Raw genomic sequence first — 27322 nt, 5'->3', positions numbered from 1 at the left:
CCCTTCTTCCTCACTGAGGTGTTACCATCTTTGTTTTAACAAATTAGATGCTGGGGTACCCTACCATAGTCATGGCAACAGTCACAAAACCATCAGTTGCCTAGGTAACGGGAATCGTGAGAGGGCAGCAGAGTGCGACAGAGCAAGCGTGTGCTGCCTGCACTGGGCAGCAGTATAAAGGCCTGTTTGATTGAGTATCTTTTAGGGGCTCCATATATAGTCTTAACGTGCTGTGTTAAAGCTTTACATAACATGTTTTGCTGCTTTGATTCATTCTGTTAGTCTTAACAATAGTGGAATATAATCTTTAGGACTTTGTAGTCTAAATAAAGAAATAAAATCCTCTAAACCAATGAAAAGTGCACTGTAAAATAAGCAGTTGTGGTCCTAGATTAAATTAATCAAAATTAATCGCTCTGGTCACACTAAAACACAAAATATTCTTTATTTCTTTATTCATTTAAATGCTTGTTAAAGACAGTTACACAACAGTCGTCTCTGGTCTTTTTAACAAGTGAGTCCTCCATTTCCTGGGGGAGCAGGCACATTCCTTCCTGGCTGTCTCAACCAGGCCTTCATTGGCCCAACCCCTCACAACTGATGAGGCTTGTTGACAGCTCAGCTCTCTCCCTCTCTAGTCTGCGTGCTGCACCAGGCTCAGCTCTAGCCCACAGCTGTGCATGCCTGCCACGGTTACTCTCTCACACTCACACACACTCACACACGGCCTGCTCCACAAACACCAAAACCCGGTGAACTCCTGATCCGCGGAGTGGGGCCCCTTACCTCCCTCCCTCTTCCCACTTCAGCCCAGGCCAGCTTAACTGGGCTAAAGTGTCTCCTGCATGAATATGACTGAGAGGTTATCTCATACATAGCAATAACAACATCTGGATAGTGTTTGATGGGGGATGAGACAATGCCATCATAGTATTCATACTATGGTGAATATGGAGGCAAATCAGGTCATAGACTCCATTCAGAAGGGTTCCCACACCAATTGACCAATGAGTTCAAGTTCAAGGTTGCATTTGTCACAAATAAGACTGTGCATTAAATATAAGAAAACACAATACATGTCAATATAAGGAATTCAGATACATTTCCATGACTTCTACAATTGTTTGTGATTACTGGATAAAGATTTTTAAAAATAATTTTATTATTTGCCAATTCATTAGTTTATTTCTTTTTGTGAGATTGCACTCACAAAGAGAATTATTAAGTCAATAAAATGTTAACTTGAAAAATTTATAGTTTTCACTATAAAAATTTTCCATGACTTAAGATTTTATTAAATGCCATGACTTTTTCTGGCCTGGAAATCAAACTGTAAAATTCCCTGAAATTCCCAGGTTTCTGTTACCGTGGGAACTGGGCTGAGGGACTGCACCAGTCAGTGTCTCACAAGCCAAGCACATGATTTACCCTCTCCCCCTTTTGGTTTACCATCCTCAGCCGACTTAAGTGCCACCACATGACTATGCACATGTAACAGTGTGCAAGTGTGTCATCATGTGTATGTAAAGTGTATATTCTATGTGTGCTCATATGATGGGAAAAGCGACTTGAATAAGGTTAAAATTAACTAGAATATGTCACATGCAATATAGGGATGGTAGAGGAGGTGTCCAAAGAAGAGAGTGAGTGAGAGAGAGAGAGGGCACACAGAGCCAAGTTGCAGCCATGCTCTTCCCCATAAACAATTTGCAGGATATCCCATGACTCCAGTGTGAGGTATTTGGCAATCTGTGTATTTAAGCACGGTTGTAATTGAAATCTCACTGGGTCTCTGGTTTGTTGTGTGGCTGAAAAAGAGGAACTCTTTAACAGAAGTGTACCATTTAACTTCAGTCAGTTATCCGTGTATATGCACGTATTTGTAGCTGAAATCTGCATACGAAAGTTTTCACAATGAAATAATGATTCATAAAAAAGTTTGCATTCAAATCTATTCTAAATTTACGAAAAAATGTAAGACCAACTGATACCACATGTACGTAAAAATCACATACTCCCAGTGTCCCTTATAAACACTGAATAAACATGAAATGAATATATATATATATATAAACTCAGCAAAAAAAATGTTTTCCCTTTTTTGGGACATTGTATTTTAAAGATAATTTAGTAAAAATTCAAATAACTTTACAGATTTTTATTTTAAAGGGTTTAAACAATGTTTTCCATGCTTGTTCAATGAACCATAAACAATTAATGAACATGCACCTGTGGTCGTTAAGACACTAACAGCTTACAGACGGTAGGCAATTAAGGTCAGTTATAAAAACTTAGGACACTAAAGAGACCATTCTACTGACTCTGAAAAACACCAAAAGAAAGATGCCCAGGGTCCCTGCTCATCTGCGTGAACGTACATACTTAGGCATGCTGCATGGAGGCATGAGGACTGCAGATGTGGCCAGGGCAATAAATTGCAATGTTTGTACTGTGAGACGCTTAAGACAGCGCTACAGGGAGACAGGAAGGACAGCTGATCATCCACGCAGTGGCAGACCACATGTAACAACACCTGCACAGGATCAGTTCATCTGAATGGGCGTTGGGAGTTGCTGTCCTTTTCTGCATATCGCTGCCCCCTTCGGCATATCACAGCGCCGTTTTGTGGCACGTTCTGCATAACGCAGTGGCCCATTTCAGCTTATCGCGGCCCATTCGGCCCCGTTTCGTGGCCGGCCCACCAGGAAAAGTCCCGGTTCTCCCGATGGCCAGTCTGCCCCTGCATGACCCTCCATTCAAATGCCACCAGCCATACTGCTTGTTCTGTGCGGGATTTCCTGCAAGACAGGAATGTCAGTGTTCTGCCATGGCCAGCGAAGAGCCCGGATCTCAATCCCATTGAGCACGTCTGGGACCTGTTGGATCTGATGGTGAGGGCTAGGGCCATTCCCCCCAGAAATGTTTGGGAAATTGCAAGTGCCTTGGTGGAAGAATGAAAACATCTCACAGCAAGAACTGGCAAATCTGGTGTAGTCCATGAGGAGGAGATGCACTGCAGTACTTAACGCAGCTGGTGGCAACACCAGATACTGACTGTTGACCCCCCTCCCCCCCCACTTTGTTCAGGAACACATTATTCCATTTCTGTTAGTCACATGTCTGTGAAACTTGTTCAGTTTATGTCTTAGTTGTTGAAACTTTTTATGTTCATACAAATATTTACACATGTTCAGTTTGCTGAAAATAAAAGCAGCTGAAAGTGAGAGGACGTTTCTTTTTTTGCTGAGTTTATATTTATATCATCCACAACATTAAAACCACCTGCCTAATATTGTGTAGGTCCCACTCGTGCCACCAAAACAGCGCCAATCTGCATCTCAGAATAACATTCTGAGATGATATTCTTCTCACTACAATTGTACAGAGCGGTTATCTGAGTTACCGTAGATTTTGTCAGTTTGAACCAGTCTGGCCATTCTCTGTTGACCTTCTCGCTTGTATCCACTTTTGTCAAACCACAATTGGCCTCAGCTTTGTATGTGTGCTCAAAAGACAGAGGTGACGCGTGACATACATTTAACCTGGCATATCTGTCACCCTTCCTTCAAATATTTGATTACACATTGTGTCATGAATCCTTGGATAGACAGATAAACTGTAGCTCGACTAAACAAAAACCCACTGTAGCTTGATTATAACTGTACATGTAAATATACTGACTGTTTTATTACAGCTGTCCTAAAGAACAATTTCCAACTAGCTGTGTGGTCTTTTTTCACAAAATAAAATTATTTCAACTCAAAATCGATATTTCAATGTCCATCGGGGTCCTGATCACAACTTTTTTCAGTACGACAATTTAATGTCATGTTACCCCTTTCTAATTTAATTCAGTGCAGTAATATTATTTACATGACCACATCAAAATCGCATTGCACCATGGGCAGCTGATCCTGTGGATTTCACAATCCACTACAAATCTATGGAAGGCACATTCTGCCTATTTTAAATGAATTAATAAAAGGATAAAAATGAAGACCTGATTAACCATTTCATTATTAAAAATTGATTTCCATTTTAATTTTCACTATAACAATGCATCATCCCTGTCAAATTAAAAAATAAAATAAAATTGATGATTTGACATTTCCTATTCACTACAATCTCAAGGCAAGACTGACAATTTTAAAATGAAAAGGCAAATGGGAATAAGAAATTTGCAAATACATTTTTTAAAAAGCTTTTTCTTAATGCTCATGCAATAATAGTGACAGATATAAATTCAAATGCAAAGTTCAGTTTTAATTTTATCTTTTATTTTTCTATTTCAATTTTCAATTTCAATGTTTCAACATGTAAATTCTATGTTAATGAGTGGGTGGTGCTCAAGAGGGGATACTTTAATACAGTGCTTCTCACACTAGGGGGCGCAGAGATGTTGCAAGGGAGATGTTCATTTTATGTGTCCTTCAGTGACAGTGACTTGAGAGAAAAGCCGAGAATCCACGATACAGTGCTTTTCGGGTCGCAAGTGTTGTGATACCAAGTTCACATTTAAAAATACCAAGCATAACAGAAAAATGCATAACTGATTTTTGTTTCGTCAGTCAGCGGAATATATGAACACAGTGTTGGAATCACACTTGTAAATATATACATCATGCTTGCAGCAGGCTTTATTTAGCAGAAGTTACAGATAAACAAGTTAATTCAGTTTAATTGGATTGTTTCCCACCACAGCAAATTAAACCCCCAATATCCCCTCTATCATAGTATCAACCCTAGAGAATGCATATATGAGTGATTTGTTTTATGGCATAAGAGCAAGCTTAACAACTAATAAGCACTGTCTTTCCTAACACAGCAAATGAAAATGAAACATTTGATCCACTTGGATCTGACATATGGCATAATCAGAAGCATTCCGCACCGATCCAGTTGTGAGAGAGATTCTCAAACTCATGGAAGTTTTTTTTTTTTTTTTTAACCAAAGTCAGTGGTCTCGTTTCGATTGGCATGCTTATTGATATAGATTAAATATGGATGTAATTACAAAAAAAGGAAGTTTAAAACTTGGATGAACTCAAAATCAGAATGAGCTTTATTGCCAATGATGTACAAGGAATTTGTCTTGGTGACAGCTTCCAGAGCACAAGTAATATAACAAACAAGACATAAATAATAGAAATAAAGTAGAGATACATTTTATTGAAATACACAGTAAGACACAGACAGAATAACGTGTGTAGGATATATACAGATAAGTGAAAAGTAATATAAGAAGAGGTAAGTGTATGTACAAAATAAAATTAGTTAGGATATTGCATACAATATCGCACAACGGAGAGACCTGCAATTTAACTCATTTTCATAACCATAAATATGTTTAAATCCGAGAATTAAACTATTTAATATTTGCTTTAAAAAATTAAAACGATTTCAGAAATGAAGACATTGCCCCTTGTATGCACGCAGCCACTCAAGCGATGTAACATGAATTCTGCTGCAGCCACTGATCTAGTCAGAAAATGAAAATTAAAGGATACAATTAAAACTGAACTTTGCATTTGAATTTAAATTCTGTCACGATCATTGCATGAGCATTATAAGAAAGCTTTGTAAAAAAAATTTGCAATTTCTTATTCCCATTTGCCTTTTCATTTTAAAATGGTCAGTCTTGCCTCGAGATTGTAGCAAAAATGAAATGTCAAATCATCAATTTTATTTTATTTTTTAATTTGACAGGGATGATGCATTGTTATAGTGAAAATTCAAATCATATCATTTCATTTTATTTTTAATTTTGGCACATATTTTGCAGACACTTCTTAATAATGAAATGGTTAATTGGGTTTTCATTTTCATTTTTATCCTTTGATTATTTCAAATTGGCAGAATGTGCCTCCCATACAAATCATCCAAAAATAATAACCACTGGTGAGTTTAGTTTGGCATTCAAGCCTTTGTCTCAATACTATTAGCTTGTTTAAACAATGCATAAGTCAATGAGTCAGTGGAATATACTGAACGGGAATTTACTACGCAAAACAGGTTCTGCAAGAAAAAAGACATACAGAAAGAGCCAAGGAAAAAAGCAGCAGCTAATGCGGAGGTTTTAGGTATGTGGCAAGAACAGGCGTGGTCAGTCACTGGTGGGGGGGGGGGTGTGCTGTGACGTCAAGCGGCTCAGTGTAGCCATGTGCTTGCTACTCATGTGGCCGAGACAGAGAACATGAGCGAGCAGAAAGTGTGGGGGAAGAAAGAAAACAGGCACAGAGGGAGGGAGAGAGGTGAAGGCGGAGCTATAAACTACAAGAAATGACACAGGCAGTACTGCAGGGCAACACCTGAGACTTTAGAACAACATTTAACCACCTTATATATATAGTTTGCACCTTATATATATAGTTGTGCTCAAAAGTTTGCATACCCTGGCAGAAATCTTTAAAATTTGGCATTAATTTTGAAAATATGACTGATCGTGCAAAAAAACTGTCTTTTATTTAAGGATAGTGATCATATGAAGCCATTTATTATCACATAGTTGTTTGGCTCCTTTTTAAATCATAATGATACCAGAAATCACCCAAATGGCCCTGATCAAAAGTTTACATACCCTTGAATGTTTGGCCTTGTTACAGACACACAAGGTGACACACACAGGTTTAAATGGCAATTAAAGGTTAATTTCCCACACCTGTGGCTTTTTAAATTGCAATTAGTGTCTGTGTATAAACTGTCAATGAGTTTGTTAACTCAGGTGGATGCACTGAGCAGGCTAGATACTGAGCCATGGGGAGCAGAAAAGAACTGTCAAAAGACCTGCGTAACAAGGTAATGGAAATTTATAAAGATGGAAAAGGATATAAAAATATATTCAAAGCCTTGAAAATGCCAGTCAGTACTGTTCAATAATTTATTAAGAAGTGGAAAATTCAGGGATCTCTTGATACCAAGCCAAGGTCAGGTAGACCAAGAAAGATTTCAGCCACAACTGCCAGAAGAATTGTTCGGGATACAAAGAAACCTATGGGTTCTGGCAGTTGTGGCTGAAATCTTTTCCTTAAATAAAAGAGTTTTTTTGCATGATCAGTCATATTTTCAAAATCAATGCCAAAATTTCACAATTTCTGCCAGGGTATGCAAACTTTTGAGTACAATTGATATATATATATATATATATATATATATATATATAAAAATCCGTCATATCTGATGTCCTACAAATATTCGATTAAGCATTGTGCCATGTATACTTGCACAGCTTGACTATGCATAAAACACGCTGTAGCTCGATTACTGTGCATGACTACCCTATAACTGTCACTTTTTCCTCATATTCACTTTACCATAATGGTAACACTTTACAATAAGGTTGTACTTGTTAACATTAGTAAATTATGTTAAAGCTACACTTTAACTTACACACTACACATGTAACTTTTTTGGGTTAAAAAATACATCAATACAAAAAGTGCATCAAAAATCCATCTTCCAAACCATGTCTTTATCCAAATACACTTTGATAAACCTATAATAATGATATTATATTAGAAATATTTTAGAGCTGTCGGGGCGGATTTCTCAGGAAATTGCATACATGCGTCATTCGCCCATGCGTGTTGACATCATATAAGATCCGGCTACTGTAGCATGCCTGTGGGAGTAGCTGAAGCTGAAATTTTGTTGTCGCAACGAATGAGAAAAATTGACCATGGATCATTCAAACGGCAAACCTCCAGGGAATCACTTTGTAAAAACAAAGAAACCATGAACAGAGCAGAGTCTACAAGCAAAAAGGGAATGCGACGGAGTCTGTAATAAAACCCGAATCAACATCTACTTGGCTTTTCAGATGTGTACATCTCCGAGATCTGAAAAGATTTAAAAGTGACCCAGAGATGGCTTTTTTCTTACTCAACAGGTAAGATATTTTATTGATATGTTTATGTATAGTTGTATTGAAGTGAAATACAATAATTATAATGTAATCGGTGCAGAACTTTTCACTTGCTAGCACACGTGTGTATTTTTCTTTATAACGGCAATAATTTATATAAATAAATCCTTTAGTCCTAGACTTGCCAAGGTCATGTGAGTCTTGAAATTATGTTGACCACTGGTTGGTAACAATGACAATCTATACGTTAGTTACTACCATGGTCTATTTGGCCAGAATATCCTGCAGTTATAAAAAATGTACAACGTTTGACCTCATCGGACTAGCAATCATTAACAAACGTTGCCTACATTTTGTAACGTAATTTATTTCAAAACATCAGTGTTTCCAATAAGTCAAAACAACAGCATAAAATTACCTGCTCAGATGACACGTTTTCGGATATCCGTCTTTTCCTTTCTTTCGTTATTTATTTGTCCATTTGCTCAGATAAGATGTCCTGTATCCATGTGTACACCGATGCCTCAAACCACATTCATCTGCGCACAGCAAAGCTGAAGCACAACTTTCGTCATTACCAAAACAACGTTCTTCAGCAAGACGCATGCAGTTTTATTTTTTAACCCCTAGAGGGCCAAATGTTACATAGTGTAGCTTTAACATAGCATTATGTATAGCATTAGGTATTATGAACTAACATTGAACAATATTTTTTAACAGCATTGATTACTCTTGGTTAATGTTAATATTTGTAATGTTAACATTTGGCTATTATTGTTTATTGACTGTTAATCGTAAAGTGTTACCACCCATACTTATATGCTATATAAATATTTGCACTGTTTAGATGCTAACTGTATTTCATTGTATTCTGCACAAGAACAATAAAGTTGAATTGACTCAATCAAACCTGCATGGTCTTTTTGCACTTTTGTGCATTTCAAAACAACAGTTGCTTTCAATTTGAAGTGTGAGTCAAAACCACAAGGACTGTGGTGTGACTAGTTCCTCAACACTTTCCTTGACAAGCAAACTTCTCTGATTTTCCGAGAAATGAAACAAATCGCTTTTATTTTTTTCCCCAGTCACGCTCAAACACTGTGCCGAAGTAAACAGATAAGCTTTGCCGTTTCCTTCAATTGATCAATGTAATAACAGATCAATTCACTAATCAATTAATAAATCGCACTAATCGCAGGTGGGATTAAAATATGAAAATCAGGTCCGATAAATTGAATAAAATCAAAAGTAATCCCATCAAACAATCCTCTTATTTAGTCCTGGGAGAATCTGATTGGTCATTGAGAGCATGGTGGAAGGGGCGCCAGAGAGGAGTGCATGCAGAGGCAGACACGTGGAGGTGAGGACCGCGTGCCTGCCACCGCCCATCGCCCAGCCAGCCTGGACACACGCTGTGCTGAGTCAACGCTGTCTCCAGAGCCCATCCCCACCTCAAAACACACATACACATAAACACTACACTAATCACTGAAAGAGGAGCCTGGTGACCTGAAAGCACTGCAATCTTCTAGCAGGAACATGGAACAAAACAGAAAGGGACAGGGAGAGAGAGATACTTGTCGGAAGCAGTTTAAATCACTAATTCATTATTTTAAAGTTAAATAAAACTACACATGAGCTTCCCACAAACCAGTCCTCCAACAAAATATAATATAAGATAAAAGGTAATTATTCAGTGTCACCTATAATAATAGATTACATCCAGTGTTAGGGAGTTTTTAAAAGGTTTTGAAAATAGCATAGCTTCTTTCTTTACTAACATGCTAGATTTTCAAACAAGTAGCAGTTCAGCAAACGATAGACAAAACGATACAGCGCTGCTTTTTGTCACACTGCATCGTGCATGCTGCTTTGCTGCTGAGTGAACTAACAAATTCATCAAAACGCACTCCTAAAATGTGCTCATATGTAGTGGGAAGCCCGATTCATTTTAGTGAATCAGTTCATGAAAACGAACCAGATCAAAAAAGGATTTGTCAATGCGTATCTTTTTTGTGGTGAAACTTTGCATTAAATGCTGATGTTTGTCAAACATTTACTATATTTTCACATTGATTTTATATTCGCTATAATATTAAGCAGTATTGTGAATATGCAATAATTTGAATGCAATTTTTCCCCCCAAACACAGCTGGACGGAAAGCAATTCCGAATGCAGAGATCTTGAAGTGTTTTTCTAAGTTTCAAACTACGTTTAACTTGACACAGCTTTAACTTGAAAAACTGTTTATAATGCAGTGCAAATGAAGTGACACACTCCAAATGCGTCCGTCTGATCCATGTATACAGTGCTGAAAAAAGCCCTTAAAATAATCTGACAGATTGACAAATTCAATTGCAAAATGTATTGCTGTGGACTGTAGGCCAGTGACAGGCTTTTGTTCAATGATATGGATATAACCAATACACTTTTTGTATTGCTTAATCAATCAATGCTTTACCTGTCTGCCACAATTAATTATCAGAATTATTTTTATAATATACTGTATATTATATTTATAATTATTTAAATGTAACTATTTATAATTATATTTATTATTATTCATTATTATTAATCATTATATACTGAATTATTGTTATTTGAGGGGCTTTCTCAGCAAATATTTAAATATGCAGTTAATTGCAATTAATTCTATCCATCTTCCAAACCATGTCTTTATCCAAATACACTTTGATAAACCTATAAATGATATTATACTAGAAATATTTTAGAGCTGTTGGGGCGGATTTCTCAGGAAATTGCATACATGCGTCATTCGCCCATGCGTGTTGACATCATATAAGATCCGGCTACTGTAGCATGCCTGTGGGAGTAGCTGAAGCTGAAATTTTGTTGTTGCAATGAACGAGAAAAAATGACCATGGATCATTCAAACAGCAAACCTCCAGGGAATCACTTTGTAAAAACAAAGAAACCATGAACAGAGCAGAGTCTACAAGCAAAAAGGGAATGCGACGGAGTCTGTAATAAAACCCGAATCAACATCTACTTGGCTTTTCAGATGTGTACATCTCCGAGATCTGAAAAGATTTAAAAGTGACCCAGAAATGGCTTTTTTCTTACTCAACAGGTAAGATATTTTATTTATGTATAGTTGTATTGAAGTGAAATACAATAATTATACTGTAATCGGTGCAGAACTTTTCACTTGCTAGCACACGTGTGTATTTTTCTTTATAATGGCAATAATTTATATAAATAAATCCTTTAGTCCTAGACTTGCCAAGGTCATGTGAGTCTTGAAATGATGTTGACCACTGGTTGGTAACAATGACAATCTTAATATTTAAATATGCAGTTAATTGCAATTAATTCTATTAATTAACACGTAATTAATTTGGTTAAAAACTTTAATCGACAGACAGTACTAGTAATTATTAAACCACAAAAGGCTTGTGCCATTACAAAGCAAAAACATTTTGAGGTCTTTGCTTTTATTATTAGTTATTTTAGTTGTTTAGTGTAAATTTATCAAGTTTAGTTTGTGTTCATCCTAATTAAGACCCAAATTTTTTCTGTGCCAGATGAATACTAATAAATACAATACAAATAAATTAAACCATCTGAGAGTTTCCCCAATACTGATAACATCTAGTCACAAATACAGTTTTCCAAAGAAAGTAAACAAACATTGCAGAAGCACATACTGAATTCAAACCCTGCACCTTTACATAAACCGACTTTGACCTCCGATCACTTCCAGAGAAACCATAGCAAAGGGCTGGTTGTTTTTGACAGGCCATGTGCTTTAAATAAATACACCCTAAGCCTGGTTGAGCAACAGGTACCAGAAAGAGCGAGATAGAGATAATGTGGTGGGTTGGGTCCCTCTGTCAAATCAACTACTCCAAGCAAGCTGCTTAATCATGGGGAGGGGAAATGACGATGTCAGGGATCCAGTGACATGAGTTCTGTTTCCACACTGCCCTAGATTGTCACACACCTTGCGCCTTGGCAGAATCAAATCCTTTGATCTGATTAGGTTTTTTCTATCTTCGTCTCCTAAAAGGGTCTGCCCATAGGCTTACTTGTGCATGTGCATGAGCGAATTAAGCACTGGATGTACAGTATGCTTGGTTTAATCAGACAGAGCGTGTCTTATGATCTCGCTTTACATGAGTCAAATGAGGGCAATGGCTAAAGTATAGTTCACCTGAAAATGAAAATTGTCATCATTTACTCTGTTTGAATTTCTTATGTGGAATACAATTGGAGATGTTAGGCAGTATGTTAATCTCAATCACCATCCACTGACTGATCCAAAAAAAGGAAAGAGTTACTGAGACACTGCCTTACATCTCCTTCTGTGTTCTACAGAAGAAAGGAAATCATACAGGACTGAAACACATGAGTACATTTTTACATTATCACTTTAAGAAAGAGCAAGCAGGCATCTAAAATCCCATTTCCAGTTCTATTATCAAACCCGATAACTGATCTTCATTAAATCAATCTAAGCCGGCCTGGAAATATCTCATTTCTGGCCTACCAACCTTAAAACCAAACCACTTTTACTAACACACTTAAGATTGCCTCATCATGTAGCATTCCTGCAGCTCTTGCATTGTTTACTTGAGTAAATACAGACCTCAACTCAAAGTCTGCTGACATGTGAAAGTATACATGAGACATGTTGCTCTTACCTGAATGTATCTCAGAGCACTTCTCAGAACGCTCAGATTGGAGGTCTTCTTCTCGTCAACATTAGGGATGTTCTTCTTAAGGGTCTCAAAGCACTCCTTTAAGTGTGCACGTCTGAGAAAAGGAGATTGTTGTAAATGACAAGGTTTCTGCCGGTGACAGCATTTGCTTGTTATTTCAGTTAACAGTATTAGTTATTTTAAATTGATCAATATGTGAGCAATAAAAACAAATAAACTTTAAGGCCCTGTTTAAACCAGATGATCCAATTACTAGTGGTCAGCCGAGACACATTACTCTTTACAAAAGTAATAACGTGTCTCAAATGCGTCTCCTGTGTTCAAAGGGAGGGTCTCTGATTTCATGCCAAAAAACGTACTAGCGCAACAAAGTCGATAAAGCAGAAATAAAAAGAAGTCACTCTGATGGTTTAAAAAAATACTTCAAAATTTGAAATCTCACTCAGAGACGGGCCACTTCTATTAAAATGAATGGGAGAAACTGGAACACCCAACCAATAAGCTCTAGCGCCCAACGGTCAACGGATGTAGAAAGGAAGTCCCACCTTACAGATTAAAGAGCCAGTCACCTTTTAGATACAGACATCGCCTGTCAATCATCTAGAGAACGTGCATGCACATTATCAATACAAGCCGGGACAATTGTGGTTTTTGTGTGCATAATATATGGTAAAGCAGCACAATTTTGATTCCACTATTGCCAAATTTTATTGCCGAATTAAAATATTATTTTATTGTAATCTTGACCAAATGTTTTTGAGATTTTGGTCTTTCCCCATTCAAGTAGATAGGAGCTGAACTGGCATGACTGGAAATAGCCTCCCAAGAGCGTTACAAAGATAGTGACAGTGGACTGACTTGCTAGAAAGACTTTGATCTCACTGCAATTGTGACGATTAGAGATTAATGCTCGAAACAGAGGTTAATTCCAGGTGCAACCAGGGTCTAAAGGTAAGGTATGTAATTTCTGAGCCACTAGTGCCACCAAACAGGAGTGCAAATCCATTTATTTCAGCAGGCCTGACTGGGCCGAACATAACATTGGGTCAACCAATGGGGTGAGTTGGGGCAAGACAACCTGTTTGAACAATGGCAAACGAGCAGTCATTATCTCTGCAATTCTGTTTGTTGCCTCTTGTGGTGCATAAATTATACACTGCACCTTTAAGGAAGACAGTCATGTTGTCTCTTAGAATAAGGGACTTGTATATTGTTTCAGTCAGTAGAGGAAAGGACTGGGTGAAAAGCGCCTTCATAAAAGAGTTAAACGAGGAGCAGAGAGAATAACCTACCTGTTCTTTTCAAGTTTGTTGTGCACTTCTCTTGTTCCTGCCCTGTGAACACAGGTCACATGGTCTTTTATTGTCTACAGTCTTTAATGCTTAACTTCCAAATATGATATTTAACACAGTGTTTCCCAACCACTGTGCCGCGGCACACTAGTGTGCCGTGAAAGACTGTCAGGTGTGCCATGGAAAATGATCAAATTCCACAAAATAAATCAAGGCACCAGACTGCGACTAAATGACCATTATTCCTAACAGTGCGATTACACTTTGCAAGAGGTCGCACTGATGCGACTACAAAGTTGGCCGACTCTCTGATTGTGCACTGTCGTTTTTTGTTGCATATGAGAAATATCAAACGGCAAACATTCCAAACACGAATGGAAACAGCTCTACCCAGATCAGTTAGCACGGCTCAAGGCCTTCTCAGCCACGCAGATCATCATAAACACCGCTGCGAGAAGCGCAGGCTGGGTCGCGGGTTCGGTATTGATTATTAGTTTAAAACCTCCATGAAAACCCATAATGTGTCAATGATTAAACTTTTTTTAAATCGTATTAAACAGCCCCAACATACTAAAAAGCATTGAAAGGAATAAAGGATATATTTGCACCATGAACAGACAGATATCGTAGGCTTTCAATCCACACATCACAGATATTAAAAAATATTTACCATGAACTTCTATCAATATATCAGGGTAGTGAGTGACTACAATTTAATTTCTGGATGCATTTTTCTTATGAAAAATGCCATAATTTGTTTTATGGTTACTGCTAATCATGGTTTTACTTTTACCTTTGTTTACTATTATCTTATTGCAAATACCACAGTTAAAACTATGGATACAATGGAAATTTCCTTCTGAGTAAAATATTTTCTAATGCTCTCCTGATTGTAGAAAATACTTTTTTTGTCTTTAGATAACTATTTTAATCAGCAAGATCCTGATAAAAAGAAACTGTGAAAGAAAACTCATTCCCACTGTCAGAATATTTTAATTAGGTAAACATGCTACTAAGACAGACAGAAAACATGGACAAGTTCGTGAAAAGGAAAACTATCAACAATGGTTATGTGGGATAGTGGGATAGAGGTGTGCCGTGGGATTTTTTATTTGTTAAAAGTGTGCCATGGCAGAAAAAAGTTGGGAAACACTGATTTAACATACAGGGAGCTGTAAAACTCGACTTTCATGTGATTAAGTCTTAAAGAGAGTTCACCAAAAAAAAAGTAATCTTTTTCAGTGAATGGTGACATCCCTTTTTGTCTTCCACGGAAGAAACTCATACGTGCTTGGAACAACGTTACAGAATGATGACAGAATTTTCCTTTTTGGGTGAACTATCCCTTTAAACATTGGTTCACATGGCCATACATGACAGGTTCAAGCTGTGACTCACCCTCCAGGTCTCTTCTTGCCATCGAAATTACGGTCTTCTGTTGGGCTGCCTCTGGATGCAGGGCTGGTCTGGGATGGAGGGGGTCCTGGCTGGGGGAGAAGTGCATGCTGAGGGGTTGTGATGATGGAGCCCGGGAAGGTCTGGATCTGCTGGGGTGGGGATGGTTTGGTGCCACTGGACGGAGACAGTAATGTTGGCTCAGCCTTCACCTGAGATGAGATGATGGGGCGCTGGTGCAGTGTCTGCTGGTTTGGCAGTGAGTGTGCATCTTTTCTTGGAGGAGTGAGGCAGGGTGCTGCCAAGGGACTGACAGCTGTGGTGGGGGGTGGGGGGATGGCGGAGGGAGTGGAGGACACTACTGGGATGGGGATGATCGTGATGGGCATAGTGGGGGGAAGGGGAGGAGGCGGGGGTGGTGCAGGGACGTTGCGATGCGCTGGACCGGACTCCTCCATCCAGGTCATGTGGCTCATTCGTACAGGCTGTGTATAAGAATTAATTTCCACCCTTCGCTTCTCCGCCTCCTGTTCGCGGCGTCGCCTTTCCTGAAGCTCATTTTCTTCTGTTGAAAGTAATACAGAAAAACAACATTATTTCACCACTAATAAACCATGAATAAACCAGTGATCAAGTGGTATGGGCTTTTCTATGGCTGATTCTGAAGCTGATACTTACACATTAAATAATTAAATTAAATAAATAGATTAAATACAATAATGTGGTGGTAAATGCTTAGCAGTATATGCAAGATTTTGCAAAATGAAACAAACACTTTATTCAGTATTTACCAAACATTCACTACAAATTTGTAAAAAGAAATGGTTGATCATCCATTAACAAGGTTGTCAGTACATTTTGGAAATTAACACAAAGGGGACCTAACATTTCTGTTAGCGTCCAATCAATGCCTGATGTTTATCGGCTGATAAACCAATCTTTTAGTATATCCTAAAAATGGCTTGCCAATCAATTGGCTTTGCTGATATAGCAGCATTTCACTACTCAGAACTGCCAGTAAACCTCCATAAACAAGCATACAAAAAATAAAAATGGGCATCTTTGTCTGTCTTCAATCACTCAACTGGATGCAGTAAAACAGTGTTTGAAGTGGTGTCGGAGGGTAAACTACATGCTGGACATTACTGTGTGACCTCTGACCTCAAGCATTTGACATGATGTCATCAAAACTGGGGCATATGCTGGAGATAGGGCAGCCACAAATCAATGCTTGTCAACATCCCATACTTGTTGTGGGACAGGGTTTACAGTTGAAGTCAGAAGTTTACATACACCTTAGCCAAATACATTTAAACTCGGTTTTTCACAATTCCTGACATTTAATTGTAGAAAACATTCCCTGTCTTAGGTCAGTTAGGATCACTACTTTATTGTAAGAATGTGAAAATGTCAGAATAACAGTAGAGAGAATGATTTCTTTCAGCTTTAATTTCTTTCATCATATACCCAGTGGGTCAGAAGTTTACATACACTTCGTTAGTATTTGGTAGCATTGCCTTTAAATTGTTTAACTTGGGTCATACGTTTTGGGTAGTATTCCACAATCTTCTCACAATAAGTTGCTGGAATTTTGGCCCATTCCTCCAGCCAGAACTGGTGTAACTGAGTCAGGTTTTTAGGCCTCCTTGCTCACACATGCTTTTTCAGTTCAAATTTTCTATCTGACTGAAGTCAGGGCTTTGTGATGGCCACTCCAATACCTTGACTTTGTTGTCCTTAAGCCATTTTGCCACAACTTTGGAAGTATGCTTGGGGTCATTGTCCATTTGGAAGACCCATTTGTGACCGAACTTCCTGGTTGATGTCATGAGATGCTGCTTCAATATATCTACACAGTTTTCCTTCCTCATGATGCCATCTATTTTGTGAAGTGCACCAGTCCCTCCTGCAGCAAAGCACCTCCACAACATGATGCTGCCACCCCCATGCTTCACAGTTTCTTCAGCTTGCAAGCCTCACCCTTTTTCCTCCAAACATAACGATGGTCATTATGGCCAAACAGTTAAATTTTTGCTTCATCAGACCAGAGGACATTTCTCCAAAAAGTAAGATCTTTGTCCCCATGTGCACTTGCAAACTGTAGTCTGGCTTTTTTATGGCGGTTTTGAAGCAGTGGCTTCTTCCTTGCTGAGCAGCCTTTCAGGTGATGTTGATATAGGACACGTTTTACTGTGGATATAGATACTTATCTATCTCCCTGTTTCCTCCAGCATCTTCACAAGCTTGCTGTTTTTCTGGGATTGATTTTGGCACTTTTTACTCCAAACTACGTTTATCTCTAGGAGACAGAATGTGTCTCCTTCCTGAGCGATTTGATGGCAGTGTGAACCCATGGCGTATATACTTGCGTACTATTGTTTGTACAGATGAACGTGGCACCTTCAGGCATTTGGAAATTGCTCTCAAGGATGAACCAGACTTGTGGAGGTCCACAATTTTTTTTCTGAGGTCTTGGCTGATTTCTTTTGATTTTCCCATGATGTCAAGCAAAGAGGCACTGAGTTTGAAGGTAGGCCTTAAAATACATCTACAGGTACACCTCCAATTAGCCAATCAGAAGCTAATTGTCTAAAGGCTTGACATCATTTTCTGGAATTTTCCAAGCTGCTTAAAGGCACAGTTAACTTAGTGTATGCAAACTTCTGACCCACTGAAATTGTGATGTAGTCATTTAAAAGTGAAACAATCTGTCTGTAAACAATTGTTGGAAAAAATTACTTGTGTCAGCAACAAAGTAGATGTCCTAAATGATTTGCCAAAACTATAGTTTACTAATATGAAATCTGTGGAGTGGTTAATTTTTTTTAATGACTTCAACCTAAGTGTATGTAAACTTCTGACTTCAACTGTATATATACCTCAGTGCATTTCTGATAAAGGATCTTTTTGTGTGCATACCGACAAATGAGTGTTATTTGTAACAGTGAGGGATAGAGATAGCACTCGTTAGAGCGCATCGACTACAGGCTTCAGGCTAAATTTTCTGGAAACCTGATGCTTTTTTCATTTGGTAATTTAATTTAATAAAGGAAATTTTGCCAGCATTTTTTCTAAAGTAACCTAAACAATAATTTTGTAGAATTGGGCTATATGTTAGTGTTCCAAAAAAAGCACACTGAAGCTTTTCTAGTAGTGTGTTTAATTTAAAACATCTTTGTGCACAGAAATTATATGTTTTTTTGTATTGTGGGCTAATGCCATGACTGCCGTCTATTACTTTGAATGGTGTAGAAAAGCAACTTTAATAAATAAACGGATGGCTACCGTGCTTAAATTAATTGCAAAGAGTGGCCATTCATTTGTTCTCCATGCACTTGTCAATGACAGGTGCATGACATGAGATATTTGTGTTGGCACTCCTGGAAGTGTCATGACGCAGATGTGTTTGCAGCATCTGATCTGTGCAGGTATGCTGTTAAAACCAATTCACAACAGTGCGAGTAATGCTTCATGTACAATAAATTGGCTTTTAAGGATGTATACCTTGTTGTCATGATTAACAGGTTAACGACTGGGGTAAATTCTGCCATGTGACACTATTTTTGCGTTAATGCCAATTTTCTCAACAAAAAAAGTGTTTCCAAACCAGTTTTTCAAGACATTTGAAGTATCGACATAGAGTTTAAACGGATAGTATTATGTCGACATTTTATTCGACACGAAATTTTAGAGATAATATGCATTTCCATCAGCTATATCTGTAAACTTTTTGATGCTCTAAATAAAAAAAAATGGAAACACAGTTATTGATGGTTTCAAACAAATACCAATTCCCAGATCAATAGACACTGAAGAAACAGACCAATATTTAAAACTTGAACTATTAATCTTTGCTTCCAGCCAGATGTCTTATGTGTGTCAACAAGAGGGTCAAGTTCATGCTGGCTCTTGCGTCACGCAAACGTGTTGGCATAATCACGTGACAAACTGACAACACATATGGAAGGAAAAAGAAACCGATACAAATCTATGGAAACCAATGCAGCTTCTGTACACCATTATCTATTGTAAACAACACTGAGCTTCCGTATTTTCTCACGCATGCGTCTGTTCAGTGTGAACATGCCAACATGCTTAAGCCCAAAGTATAATTTGGTTTTGACGCGAATGCTCGCCATCTGCATACAGTTGAATACTAGCCTTTCAAAGTATACTTCATTTAACTATGCGTGCATACAAAGGCGGGTGACACATGGATGCTACGACTGCTATGAGATACTGAACTATTACTTTTCCAGAGTTTAGACCCATAAAGATGTCTTTATATTCCTTCAGACTGGAGTTATACAAATGCAGGCATCTCCTGACTTCCTCACACAAGTGCTTTTGACGTGCACATCCATGGTCATTGTTTCTAGCTTTGTCTCCTGTTGTTTACAGACGATTACATCTAGCGCTTCTTTGTAAAAGCAAGGGCTAAACGGTGAGTGTTGCATCCTTGTGGATCCACTAATTAATGCAAATAATTCAAGATGCATGAGCATTCTGTTATAAAAATCTGTTTGAACGCGTTCAGTGCTCAAGCACCTGCTGATGACGAAATTTGCGTTCGCGTCCGACCGAAGTATACTTTGGGCTTTACGTGACGTGAGAAGCCATGTGAACTCGACCCTCTTGTTGATGTGCACAGGAAATCATTAAAGTTTGAAATATTGATCTGTTTCTCACATACCCTTATAGTAATTGCTATGCTCAGGTAACATGGATTACTGTTATGCTGGCTTTATGTGCTCTTTGGAGCTTCAAAGTTTTGGACCCTGATGACTTGCATTGTATTTACCTACAGAGCTGAGATATATATATGTTTTTTAAGTTATAAACATCTAGGATGGCACGAGAGTGAGTAAATGATGAGAGAATTTTAATTCTCAGGTGAACTATTCCTTTAACACCTCAGGTAGTAAAAGGTCACGTGTATGAAGTGGCCTAGATAAAATACAGACTAAGAAGCACATGAGCATGTGTTTGTGTGTGCATGGAATGCCATGAATCGCATTAGGATGGAAAGCCAGGCAATCAAAACATGTGCACTTAGAGGATAAGACTTTTAAGAGTCGCATTTTTATTGTCAACAAAAGGGGGGGGGGGGGGGTGAAAGTGCTCTGCCTTCTTTTAACTTAATTTCAGCCAATCACAGTAAGCAATCCCTCCCTCCAACCAAGCACCACTATGATAGTTGAACAGTGCAAATGTTCTGCATCTGAAAAGCCCAGTGCTGTGTGTGGTGGATGCCTAGTTACTATGGAATCAAACAACAAACGATTACCAGAATACACAAGGAACAGCAAGTCTTTCAAGACAACATGAGTGAAATGTGACTGTTCAATCCCTCTAAACACACCCATTGTGTTTAGATTAACATCAGGGCTGGATTAACATGTATAATTAAACATTAAATCCAGAATGCACTCATTGCACAAATGAAATCTCAATATAATACTGGAAAATCAGGGATAAAAAGTATATCTTTCTAATCAGTCACAGAAGTTTCACTTTTCCTTGAATCAATGGCATAGCCAGGAAATTACATTTAGGTGGGCCTCAATAAAAATGGATGTGCCAAGTTTTCATCCAAATTTATTTTTACAAAATCTTCCTTAACAACAGAGAAGCGGCACATTCAAACAGTTCTTTCACACTTTCAGAAATCAGAATTTATGCATTTTTTAAACTATTTTTTTTTTTTTTTTACATATATTTGAAGTAATCTCTAATATTCTAGGTGGGCCTGGTTCTAATCCCGCCCTTGGCTATGCCATTGCCTTGAATGCAGATTGCATCCAACGAGGAAAAGAGGCTTTACAGAGGGTTTATGCTTTTCTAAAAAAAAAGAAAAAGAAAAAAAAAAGCATTTTCCACATGTAACCTACAACATTGGCGTGTCAGGTGTTGCTTTACATAATGCCTTTGGACAACACCTGACTGTCCAAAGTGTTTTTGTATACTTATAGAGAGCAAAAGGTAACTGTGCACAGGAAGTTACTATGCATTGAAAGCTGGTGCACTTTACAGTCCAGTATAACAAATTGCTGGCTGAATGCTTTTAAAGAGTCACATGCTGAGTAGAATTACAAAATCAGCTGTAATGGAAAAATAAAAAAGTGAAACTATTGTGAAGATTTCCATAAATTGAAACAGTAGTAAAATATTTATTACTAAATAATCCCATAATTTAACATGATTAACAGACATTTTTCATCATTAGATGTTGAACCAGAAACCTGCAACGAACTTGTCAAGGAAATTTCTCCACAGTTTTATAGCAAGAGCAGTGTTTGTTGCAGAGGTGTGTTATATAACTGCAGTACATTTTGTAAATGCAAGCAGGGGGTTACTGTCCTACTTTTTCTCTGGTTGTAAGCCTAGGAGGAAAAGGGGCGGAATTCGTCCACGCGGAGCTTACAAGAAGGCGTGGTTAAGACAGATGCGTCACCGGGGTGCTCGATGGGGCGTGGTTAAGGCGGACACGTCACCGAAGCGCTCGAGAAAGATTCGTCGTGGAAGCATGCAGCGCGGGAGAGAAAACAATAGTCAATAGAGCGTATCCGAAATAAATAAACCGTACAAACCCCTCACTTTATTAGAGTTAAATAAAGCCTCGTATTCATTCATCCCCACAAAAAGAATGACTGAACGGCGTAATGTGATACTCCAGTCCTGTTAGGTCATTATGTAAAGCGCAACTGGCACTCGCGCACGTACTTGTAAGCCACCGCCCTTGCAAGCAAGCAGGTACGTTTTCCTACATCGAGCCCCCTTGCAATCTGCACTTAAGAGTTTAATCATGCATAACCCCACTAGTCAAAGTAGATAAATAAACATTCTTTGCATTAACACGCACAGTTGCGTGTAAAATCACTATCCTGAAAACAACAGTTAGCGCACTATCAAATGGGCATACAAATGTACCCCTGTAGTTTTGCTATGTGCACTGATCAGTTTAAATAAGAATACATTTAATGCCACTTTTCACACCGATTCATGATATCAAGAGGCTCTGATGGCATTCCCTGCAACATTGTCTCATATTAACTGGCTTGTACATTTAAGAACTACTTTGATTAATGTTGACAAGTCACTCTCTATCAATCGTGGAGGTTTGTGCCCCCATAGTCCCATAATCGTTCCAATTTCTTACCACGTGCTTTCTGTTGTTGCTGGGCTTGCAATTCCAAAAACTTCGCCGCCTCTAATAACGTCTCGATACTCATCTCCGTTTCGTTTCACACTATAGTCCAGAAGCGATGGCTGAAATTAATTAAAAAGACAAACTTGCCAGATTTAAAAGCGTCTGTCAGGATCCCACCTTCTCGCCTATAAAATAATAATAATAATAATAAATAATAATAATAATAATTAAAATAAAGGAAAAACGTGACTGGATCCCCCTTGAAGTCACTCTTGCACGCACGTAAAGGAGTCACAACAAGATGGCGGGTTTTGGTATTCAGTCAACATATGGAACCCATTGTACAGACAGTTAGGCCCCGCCCCTGCCTGAGAACCCCGCCCACACACAACGGTATTTTGAAAACATGGATGTGGCTTGTTGTTAAAATTCGTAGGTATTCGACGAATTACGATAAAATGCTAAATATACTAGTAACGGAAAATCGTCTAACATCACGGTTCATGTGTTTGTTAAAAACGCCTGGTCGGAAGGTTTAACCTGTAAATGCCACATCCAGGTTTTGCGCAATGCTGCCGCATAAGCCACGCCTCTGTTTGATTAATAAAACATTAGATTAGAGCAGCCAATAGGAAAGCAGAAACACAAGGCACTGTATCTTCTCACGCGTGTCACTCCGCGCGTATAGCACGCCAACTCAAAACGATAACCCAACCTGCTGATCGACCCGAGCTGCTGTTTGTGATCCAGTCATTGTTCAAACAGAACAGTGACTCAGAAGCAAGCCACAGCAATATTAAAGCGCATTGTCACCATGATTTACAAGGATTCAAAACACTTTACATATTTTCTGTGGCATACAAATCCAAAAACAATGTACATTAAAATATAATATGGGGATTAGCCAATCAAAGAAAAATATTCAACCAACCCTTTTCTTCTATTCACATTTCCAACTTGTATATAAGAATGCCCACTGCAAGACAGAACTCGGATCTACAGTAATAATTGTACATTTTGTGAAAGATTATTTGAAGAGAGTAATGATAGTCTGAGGCTTTAATAGCTTTGCTGCATTTTAAATGTTGATAAACTTAAATATCTTTATGTTGAGTTCAAAACTCGAGGAGAAATGGAATTTAACACAGATATGTAATTATATATGGATATATTTCCTTTCATAAATATATTTTCCCTCTCAGTCTGAGCAATAAACAACCACACTCTGTGAGATGCTTTCCCATTTCATTGGAGATCCAAACAAAATACCCCAGAATCTCTCCCCCTTGCTGCCATGATGCATGCACTGACTGAATAAAAGAGTCATGTGACTGTCTCCATGGAAACCTGTGAGGCAGTGTACTGCAGGACAGTGGGGAGTCTTGAAGAGGACTGAGAGGAACAGAGATAAAGGAAAATGGTGCAAGAGAGGACAGGAAATTATGAATGTTGAAATGCAATACTGATATTTCAACACACGGGGAAAGGAAAATCTATAAATGTACTCTATATTGCAAACAAACAAAGGTTTCAGAGAGCCCCCAGCTGAGTATAAGTAGGCCAATTATAATGAGAACACCTTGAAATGTCCGTGAATATTAATTGATAGTTCACCCAAAAATGAAAATTCTCTCATCATTTACTCACCCTTATGCCATCCCAGATGTGTATGACTTACTTTCTTCTGCAGAACACAAATTATTTTTAGTAGAATATCTCAGCTCTGTTGGTCCATACAATGCAAGTGAATATTGACCAAAACTTTGAAACAGTTATGTCAAATGACCAACCACTGCCACAAGTTATTGAAGAAATGTAACAACATTTTTTCAGATTTAGAAATTAAAGTTATGCTAACTTGTCAGATCAACGATTATTATTAATAATTGACTACAGCTAAGGTATAACAGGTTTAATGTGCATTTTTATTATTTTACTTTAACATTGTAGTGGGCTATTCTAGCTGTTGTGGGTTGACAGGAAGTCCCACCCATAGATATGCCACCCACCATCGAAAATCTGAATTGAGAATATAGCAATATATGGAATATGCAATTTCTCATCAATGTATCATATATTACTTTTAAATAGCTACATCTAAACAATACAATATACAATTTCATTTAAAAGGGAAGAAAATTAAAACAACTACTGCAAATGTGTTTTGTTAGTGTCTTCTGGGAAAATCTTTTGTTTACTTTCTGATTGGAGCAACAGCAAGATCCAAATCCTCTACCTTGTTGAATACCATGCACATCAAGTCATTCATCATTTACTTTTAATCACGTAAAAAGGTCAAAGCAAGGGGCATGCAAACACTCATAAACCTGCTCAATCCCCATACCTTCATCTGACTCTTACATGCATTGCAAATGCTGAATAAAGTCCTGGTTTAACTTAGACACAGCCCCAGTGCAATTACAGTAGGAGCCTGTTTACAGAGAAAACTTCACGTGACTCCCTGCACACATTATCTGCTCGTGGTCCCCCGCACTGACTGTTACTGCCGCCTTCCTGTTATGAAGCCCTGCTTAACTCAGGACATTTGTACTCCAACTTCCTGTGAAAAAAACAAAGGCATTCCAGGGAATGGAAATGCAGAAAAACAACGACTATCCAAATATTATTTTCTCCAAGGAGTCAATAGGGATAAACTTTATGCTAGATTTGTTAAAGCAGGCAGCTATTGCCTCTTATGTAAAACTAAGTTTGGTTTGCATGCAAATCTAATTTTTTTTTAAATGCAAAAATATCTAAGAAAGCTGAATTAATTCTTTGACGGAGTGGCAGTCAGGTTATGCAATTTTATAAATCCTTTAAGAAATGCTGCTTTATATTCTTTCTTGCCTTTCTATTCTATTGACTGTACATATGACTGATTAGGCAAATTACCAAGCATAAGTCAAAACGACACTTAACAGCTGACATATTTAAAACATGTTTATTACAAATGTATTCAAACTGTTCAAAATTGGCTGATCATACCTTGGCTAATAAAACATCTGGTTGTGTGTAGTTTTGTCAAATTAGCAGCTTGACCAGTTCTTTGACTCACAGCATGGGTGGACTGTGGTAAATCTGTGTTGGAAGGGGAAAGCAAAGCTTAAGCCTTAAGTGGGCTTGGCTACCTGCCGAAAGAGAGAGTTCTTTAAACAGGTACAGAGCTGGTTCATCAGATCTTTATTTTGCCCCTCCACCCAATGCATCTCCACCACCACATCACTCTCCTCCGCCTTCACATTAACCAGGCACTTGAAGAGAAAGTTCTGGACTGTCTCTGGATTTTGAGGACTGCTAACAGCCGCTTCCTTCTCTTCGGTGGGTACCTGGCTGGTGGGGGATTCCATGGGGACATCAGCGTCTTTCTCTGGGATTTGCTGCTTCTCTTTTTCCTTCCCGTTGCTGTCAGGAGGGTTGGTGCTGCCCTCAGTTGCAGGAGCATTTGTGCTGAGTACAGATGGAGAGGAGGTGTCTGTGTTGCAGGCGGAGCTTGGTGGTGCTCTAGGAAGCTCGCGGAGTTGCCGGCCCTGTTCTCGTCTCTTCTGGCGAGTGTGGATCCAGGTGTTCTCCACTGCTGTCAGGAAGAGGCCAAGTTCTGCTTCTCCACAAAGTACACGCTTGTGAAGCACCTAAAGACAGTAACACAGATTGTGACTATGTCTTACTGGGAGTGAATTCAACAGCTCAGTGTTCAACAATTCCAAGGCATAAAATATTCCTGGTTTGATTCAAGTTAAACTTGATCGACAGCATTTGTGGCATAATGTTGATGACCACAAAAATTAATTTCGCCTTGTTCTTCCTTTAAAAAAAAAATAAAATAAAAAAAAATTATGCAACGGAAGTGGACTTACAATGGAAGTGAATGGGGCCAATCTGTAAACATTAAAATACTCAGTTTTAAAAGTAGAGCCACAAAACATGAACAATGTGTGTGTTAACATGATTTTAGCGTGAGTAAATCGCTTGATAACATTTTCTATGTAGTTGTATCCAATTTTGCAACTCCGTTGCTATGACGACGTAACGCTGTAAACCACACTGTAAAAACGATGACTGAAACAACTTTTCATCCCAAATATTACATGAGTTTTAACAGAGGAATGGATCTAAGTGCTTTTATAAAATTTTAATCTTCACATTTCTGCCTATAATCCCTCTAAAAATTGGCCCCATTCACTTCCATTGTAAGTGCCTCACTGATTTAGAGACAAGTCTAAATTATTTCTGTGTTAATCAACATTATGCCACAAATGCAGTCAACTGATCTTGTATTGAACACGGAATATTTCTATAAAGGGATAATTCACCCAAAATTAAAGTTCTCTTATAATTTACTTGTTTTCAAAACTTTGACTTTCTTTCCTACATGGAAGGCAAAATGAGATATTATGCAGAATGTTAGTCTCAGTCACCATTTACTTTCACTGTATGAAAAAAGATGCAATGAAAGTGAACAGTGACTGAGGCTATCCCTTTAAAGACCCCATCAAATCACAATTTACTGCCCTGTGTTGATGTTTTTTAATGAAAAAAAAAAAGTTTGGGTGAGACATATTGAAGGACTCATGTTTAGTTATGCTTTGGTTGCGTCACAGCCATGAACCATGATTTGCTAGTTAGTAGTTGGTTGCAGGGAGAGGGACATTCTTGATTTCATGGGGTCTTTAACCATAGGTTTCTCCATAGAGAGACTGTCCCTATTGTAAGTGTCCTACACTGCCTGGCCAAAACAAAAGTCGCTGTTTGGATTTAAATAAGCAGATATTTAAGAACCTATGATTGGATCATTATTGCAATGAGTAATATGATTCAGCTGGCAACAATTCTTTTAACCTTAACTGATGCAGTGTGTAGCTTCTCATTTCTTAAACCACCAACCAACAAAAGATGTTACCGTGTTTCAGAAGTGCAAATTCTTGGCCTGCATCAAGCAAAGAA

General features: G+C 38.2%; 2 protein-coding genes across 6 annotated transcripts in view; both read right to left on the bottom strand.

The window, feature by feature from the left end:
- LOC127430265 (max-binding protein MNT-like) overlaps nt 1-22703 on the bottom strand; it is a 36016-nt gene extending 13313 nt beyond the window's left edge. The window contains exons 1-4 of one of the 3 annotated variants that reach the window (XM_051679959.1): nt 22391-22703; nt 15235-15796; nt 13837-13878; nt 12527-12638 (exon numbers count right to left, since the gene is read on the bottom strand). In XM_051679959.1, coding sequence (XP_051535919.1) covers nt 12527-12638; nt 13837-13878; nt 15235-15796; nt 22391-22463 — 789 coding nt within the window. In that variant the 5' untranslated portion in view covers nt 22464-22703. The remainder of the gene's footprint in view (nt 1-12526; nt 12639-13836; nt 13879-15234; nt 15797-22390) is intronic. The other 2 variants (XM_051679961.1, XM_051679960.1) reach the window with 2 other exon arrangements.
- A 1939-nt stretch (nt 22704-24642) lies between these two features.
- mettl16 (methyltransferase 16, N6-methyladenosin) overlaps nt 24643-27322 on the bottom strand; it is a 47400-nt gene continuing 44720 nt past the window's right edge. For 2 of the 3 annotated variants that reach the window (XM_051679970.1, XM_051679971.1), the window contains exon 10: nt 25307-26010. In XM_051679970.1, coding sequence (XP_051535930.1) covers nt 25492-26010 — 519 coding nt within the window. In that variant the 3' untranslated portion in view covers nt 25307-25491. Of the gene's footprint in view, nt 24942-25306; nt 26011-27322 lie in introns of those variants that run through there. The other variant, XR_007895427.1, reaches the window with a different exon arrangement.

Source organism: Myxocyprinus asiaticus, chromosome 39, assembly GCF_019703515.2.
Source record: "Myxocyprinus asiaticus isolate MX2 ecotype Aquarium Trade chromosome 39, UBuf_Myxa_2, whole genome shotgun sequence".
NCBI lineage: Eukaryota > Metazoa > Chordata > Actinopteri > Cypriniformes > Catostomidae > Myxocyprinus > Myxocyprinus asiaticus.
This window is presented reverse-complemented; position numbering and strand designations above follow the sequence as displayed.